The sequence below is a fragment of the Pundamilia nyererei genome, unplaced genomic scaffold, assembly GCF_000239375.1.
Source record: "Pundamilia nyererei isolate P.nyererei 1_Seehausen unplaced genomic scaffold, PunNye1.0 scaffold00061, whole genome shotgun sequence".
NCBI lineage: Eukaryota > Metazoa > Chordata > Actinopteri > Cichliformes > Cichlidae > Pundamilia > Pundamilia nyererei.
In genome coordinates, this window is record NW_005187462.1 from 1,311,373 (window position 1) to 1,317,168 (window position 5,796).

At 40.1% G+C, this 5,796-nt stretch overlaps 1 protein-coding gene across 1 annotated transcript in view; it reads right to left on the reverse strand.

Moving 5' to 3' along the window:
- Nucleotides 1-3,833, reverse strand: part of mcoln2 (mucolipin TRP cation channel 2) — a 13,925-nt gene extending 10,092 nt beyond the window's left edge. The window contains exons 1-9 of the mRNA XM_005734945.1: nucleotides 3,631-3,833; nucleotides 2,977-3,130; nucleotides 2,319-2,492; nucleotides 1,874-2,030; nucleotides 1,442-1,520; nucleotides 1,272-1,368; nucleotides 1,077-1,176; nucleotides 538-650; nucleotides 210-359 (exon numbers count right to left, since the gene is read on the reverse strand). Coding sequence (XP_005735002.1) covers nucleotides 210-359; nucleotides 538-650; nucleotides 1,077-1,176; nucleotides 1,272-1,368; nucleotides 1,442-1,520; nucleotides 1,874-2,030; nucleotides 2,319-2,492; nucleotides 2,977-3,130; nucleotides 3,631-3,674 — 1,068 coding nt within the window. The 5' untranslated portion in view covers nucleotides 3,675-3,833. The remainder of the gene's footprint in view (nucleotides 1-209; nucleotides 360-537; nucleotides 651-1,076; nucleotides 1,177-1,271; nucleotides 1,369-1,441; nucleotides 1,521-1,873; nucleotides 2,031-2,318; nucleotides 2,493-2,976; nucleotides 3,131-3,630) is intronic.
- Nucleotides 3,834-5,796: the final 1,963 nt, after the last annotated feature.

Genomic DNA, 5,796 nt, shown 5'->3' on the forward strand with positions numbered 1-5,796 from the left:
CGTCAGCTGTAGAAAAAGATCCTCGAGTAGAAAGTAATATTAAATACATTCTAACAACAGCTTATTATACAAAACCTTTTCTACATAAAGATATACATTTTCAAATCTTCTGCAATTATTTGACACCTTTTAAATGACAACTGAATGGGGGAGGGGGGGGGGTTATGGTTAAACGCCATTGCAAGAAAGAAAGGGATTATTCATTTTACCTTTGCTTGTATCTCCATCTTCAGAATCGACCCAATTATGGCGAAGAGGTCGCTGACGATGACCAGCAAGTACCAGCCGTTCAGAAACTCCCTCTGGTCGTCCTCGCACACTTTCCGATTAAAGTTTTCATGGAAGAATCTGGAGAACCTCTTCAAAATAAAACAATGGGAATTTAGTCAATTTAACACACACGCACACGCGCACACACAGAAACACACACACACACACACACACACACACACACACACACACACACAGGATAAAGACGTGTGTAAGTTGATTTCAAAAAGAAAAAAAAGAGGTAGCTGCTTGCATGGTGTTGCTGACCTGCAGTAACCTGACGGCCAGTATGATGGAGCGAGTGCACAGCACGGCTGATGTGAGGCACATCAGAATGACGAAGGCATCAAATACCAGCAGATAGTGTGTGTTCTTCTGAGCTGAAATACACACACACAAAAAGCACAAGTGTGGGTGTGAGAGGGTTTATCACTCAACTCCCTCACACTCACAGTTCTGACACTGATAACACAAGTCTGAATGCAAACGCCTCAGTTACAGGAAACTGCCCAGTCCTGGTACAAGTTTGGAGACAAATCCTTCCACACACTTTAACGACGTGGTGAACAAGCTGCTGCAACACAAAATAAACTGGACAGACACATTGGTCCACAAGAGTTTATTTTTATTTAGTCTGATTCTTTCAAACTTGACAACATTTTGATATTTTTACAAATATTCCAAACATGCATTTGCAGGCTGACCTGTTGTTTTACTCAAAAACAGTTTTCAAAGCCATAACCTGTCTCATTCCTCCCTCATTTGTTACCATTAATTAATTTTTCGGTTAGAGAAGTTCACCTTACCCGTCCCCGATATCTTCCAGTCTCGGCACGCGCTGCTTTCAGCGTCTATGTCCAGGAATAGTTTCACCTTTCCACTGTGACACTGGTTATCGAACGTTATCTATCAAATCAAAGGGATCCAGGTGTTTATATGTGCTTCAATCCAGCTGTGTTTGCTGCTTTTACATGGCGTTAATAAAGCCAAGAAACTTATACCGTAACAAAGAAGGAGTAGCAGTCGGGTAACTCTCGCGAACGCACCGTCTGGAGGTTGATTCCCTTCAACTGGAAGGTTATTTTGATGTCGACAAGTCTGAAAAAGCGGCGAAATGTTTGATTTAAAATGGGGATGTCAGCATGTAATGTAAATATTTTAAACAGCATACCTGTAAAAATCCAGATTAAAAAAGGATGAATTCTCTGCTCTCCACAGGTTTGCAGTATTTGGATCGTGTGACATACAAACTGAAAAAAAACCCATCACATATATGAGGTGTGTAAAAAACACAGACACAGCTTTTGTTTCCCCTCAAAATTAGTTCTTATACTCCAATATGGAATTTCATGACCTGTTTAAATTACCAGTAAATCCCATAATGGTTCTAAAATGTCTGAAATATATAAGAAATGGTATTTTTAAACATGAATCTTTTGTCCCGTTTCTAATAAAAACTCTTCAGGTTTGTCATTAAATATTAAAACTACAGGAGCCCAAAGGGGAAATTTTAACAACACTGAGCTTAATTATCTAAATGGCAAATCTGACACCAACTTCGCCGCGTATAACAGCAAACTGACATGCAAATTTTCCCTCTCACCCGCCTCCAGCTGAGCATCGATGTCATAGATCTCATCTGAAGGCTCCACGCTGCCCCTCCTATAGTACTCTTTACATATGGTGAGGGGCAGCAACTTGCCATTTTCATCCTCTGCGTAACTGATCGGGCCCACGGAGAGCTGGCCCAGCTGACTGTACTGTACACAACAGGGAATTTTAGGAAAATTAAAAAAAAAAAAAAAAAAAACAGAACACACTCCAGGGTGACGAGACAATAAAGAAGCTGAAAACTGGAATATCGCAGTGAAACACGATAAAACAAGAAATTCAAAAAATAAAGCAGTTCCAACTCATGCGATGCTTAAATTACACCAGATATGTTTATATGAGCATTAGATTGGAGCTCCTGATGTGCATATTCTATAATAAAACTCAACACTACATACACTTCATAATGCTACAGTAAAAAAGTCACTGTTACTTGCCTGATCCATGACATAAAACAGACTTTCATAGACGTCGTGCTTTGTGTAGACGGCAACGCTGTAGTCGTCCTCATCGACCCCGCTGTAGCCTTTTAAGAAAAGGTGTTTGAGCGCCATGGTGTTCTCTTCCTTATAGGAAACCACCAGCTGGTTGTTGAGGCCGAACAGGACGAGCTGTGGGGAAAACAAGAAAGGAGAGTTGAACATATACGCGTCTTATTCCTTTTGAGGTGGAAAACACATGTTATGGTAGCTTTACATCTCTGACATACCTCTCAGTCAGTTGGGCCTTTTAAAAAGGAGATTACCCAAAACTGTAGTTGTTATGGACATGGAGTATTGTGCAATCTCCCACAGCTACACATTTACAAGTAGTTTTAAAGTGTTACGTGAAATACTGATGAGGTGCTTTGAAGACGTTTGTGTTGTTTTAGGGCCATGTGCTTCCGAAACAATACAAATTTAGCAGCAAAATAAAGACAAACACAAATATTCCTTTATTCTCCCATTTTAAGCAGGACCCTCAGTGTAAGCATGTATAGACACACTGCTCTTGGCTGCATGCCTTCGATTACAGATTGCAGTTCCAGGAAGCTCCTTCTGAGTGCTGCCTCTTTCCTGGTCTTTCCCAACATACAATAAACCCCAGTGCACATACTTGTGTGGTGACCATGATGATTTTCAGGATCTGGACTCCCATTTTCCAGGGAATGTGTCTTCGGGCTCTGTACTTCTCACAGGGGCTCATGAAATAATACCTCAGGTCATCTCTGAGGTTCTCCTCTTTCATAATGTCGTGAGTTATGACAGAGCTGTAAGACAACAACCATCATGCAGATGACAGAAACAGATCGCAGTGCTGTGGGCTACACGGTTAAAACATGTGGAAATGAACAGATGGTGAGAGGAGTTTCTCTACGAAGGAAGAAGAAGGAAGAAGAAAGCAGCCAGAAGGCTGAAAATGCAGAAGTGAAAGTTCAAAAGAAAGACAGTTATTTTATCAGCTCTTGTTGTTGCGGTGAACCAGACTGGTAATCAATCACACGGAGAGATCCGTGTACGAAGTTCAAGGTTAGCTCAGTAAATGTACTTTCACCATTTCCCCCAATTGTTTGTCAACTATAAACAACACAAATCCAAGTCTCCAAGTTACAAAGTGCAACGTTAAATCCAACCCTGACCACGTCATAAAACTTCCTGATGACTTTCGCGGTTGTTTTTAACGTTGTTACATTTTAACATGCGGCATTTCAGAATGATGAGGTAACAAAACTATATTTGAACGCAACTTATTTAAACATAAAAAGCTTACCTGACCGAATTGCTTCTATCCAGATAGCGAGAAAATAACTCCATTTTTGCAAAGCAAGGTGGGGAAAAGCCAAATGACTGAAGGGAGATTATTAAACGTAAGCCGGACAGCTCCGGCAGAGAGTCAGAGACAACTCTGCTCTGCTGCGCGTGTGCCCCGCGAGACCACGACGCTTTCAGTCAGCCAATCAGGAAATGGGTTTGAGGCGGCACAGGTGCGCAATCTACGAGTGAACGAGTGCTCACGGAAAGGCCCGAAACATAATGTGGTTAAGAAACTAGATTTAAATAGAAAAAACAAAATAATAATGAAACGTTGCTGTGTGTGTGAAAATCAGTGCGTCAGTGTAAAACCTTTGAACTGATTAAAACCTGGAGCAGTTACTGATATAGGAACAAACTCCACAGAAGACATAAGGTACTCCTATATTTCACAGGCAAGAGTCTGTAGGTCAGGTCATCACACATGATACTATAAAGCAGGGATGTCAAACTCATTTTACATTGGACGCAACATACAATTCACCAATCAAACTGCCCTTTCAGTCAATGAAATGAAGTTTAACTACACATTTAACCACTGAGATGTTTCAATGGTACATCTCAGGTTTTCCTCATGATACAGAAACAGTGCTGTAGTACATGAAATAAATATTTCAGCGTGATTCTTTGGGCTCAAAATAGAAGAAATGTGTGAAATTACTGAAAAAACCCTGATAGCTCAGTGCCCAGATGTTCCTGTAATTAAACATGAAAAAGTTGGTTAATTCAGACAAGATGCCATTTTTGTTTCTATGATCAATAGTGAAAAAACAGGGTACTTTGTAATTTAATTGAATTAACTGATATAGTATTAATAGCCACGGGGGAAGTCTTTATCAGAAGGAGAAGCTATAAAACCTAAATTAACAAATATTTTAAACTCCAAATTTTTATGCCATCCTTCACATTTTCCCAAAGCCATCTAGTGGCCGGAACAGTGTCTTTGCCAGGCCTTATGTTTGACATCCAAGTCTCACAGATGCATGCAGCATATCCTAAGAGGTCGAAGGAAGACGGGTCCTATGTTAAACAGAAACCAGCACATTCCTGATACGATCTGCTGCTGCTTGGCGTCCACCTAAGATGACAGCTACAGTGTGTTAAATGTGAAACGCAGGGACCGTGTTTAATTTCTGTTCCAAAACCTCACGTTGGACAAAGAAACATGACGGATGTGACAAAACTTTATTTGTCCACTGATGAACACAGAGCAACAAAGTCAACTTCCTGACATCAAATATGACTTCCACAGATCTGAGCTGGAACGCCTGTGAGCTCCTGAAGCTGCTTGCATCCAGCAGACAGGAGGGAAAACTGTAAATCATCGTCCTCAAATGACAAAAATGAAATGATGACGTGGAGATACAGTCGATGACATGCACTGGATTTCAGCCACTTCATTGCTTTTTATACTGAGCGAGCTCCATCAAGCTCACTATGGTTAAAATCCACTGTTCTTGCACAGATGTCCATGTTGTGGTAGCAACAGAAATCCAGCATATATAAAGCAGAAAGTCAAGTCAAGTCATCTTTATTCATATAGCACATTTAAAAGACATCAAGTGTCGGCCAAAGTGCTGAACAGAGGAATATGATAAAAAAGAATTAAAACAGATAAGATGAAAACAGAAACATTGTGACATCCATACATTTTTGTAAAAAAATAAAAAATAAAATAAAATGATAATAATAATAATATGTACACATTCACACACAAGTACACATATGTGAACATAAAATACATGTATACGTGTCTACACATGCAAACATCATCCAACGAGATAAAAGACCAGAGAAGCTGAAACAGAATAAAGGTGGGAGATCTGAAAGCCTTGGAACATAGGGAGGTCTTCAGATTCGATTTGAAGACTTCCAAGGATGAAGAGGATTTTATAAAAGAGGGAAGACTGTTCCAGAGTCTCGGCAATGGAAAAAGCCCTGTCACCTGTAGATTTGAACTGGGAGCGTGAAACTAATAGAGGCATCTGACTGGAGGAGCACAGAGTTCGAGTGGGTAGGTGCAAGCTAAGAAACGAACAGTAATGATAATGTAGAGCCAATAATGCATTAAAGAAACTAAGACGAGATCAGCAGGTATCAAAACAAACAAAAACAAAGAAAAAAA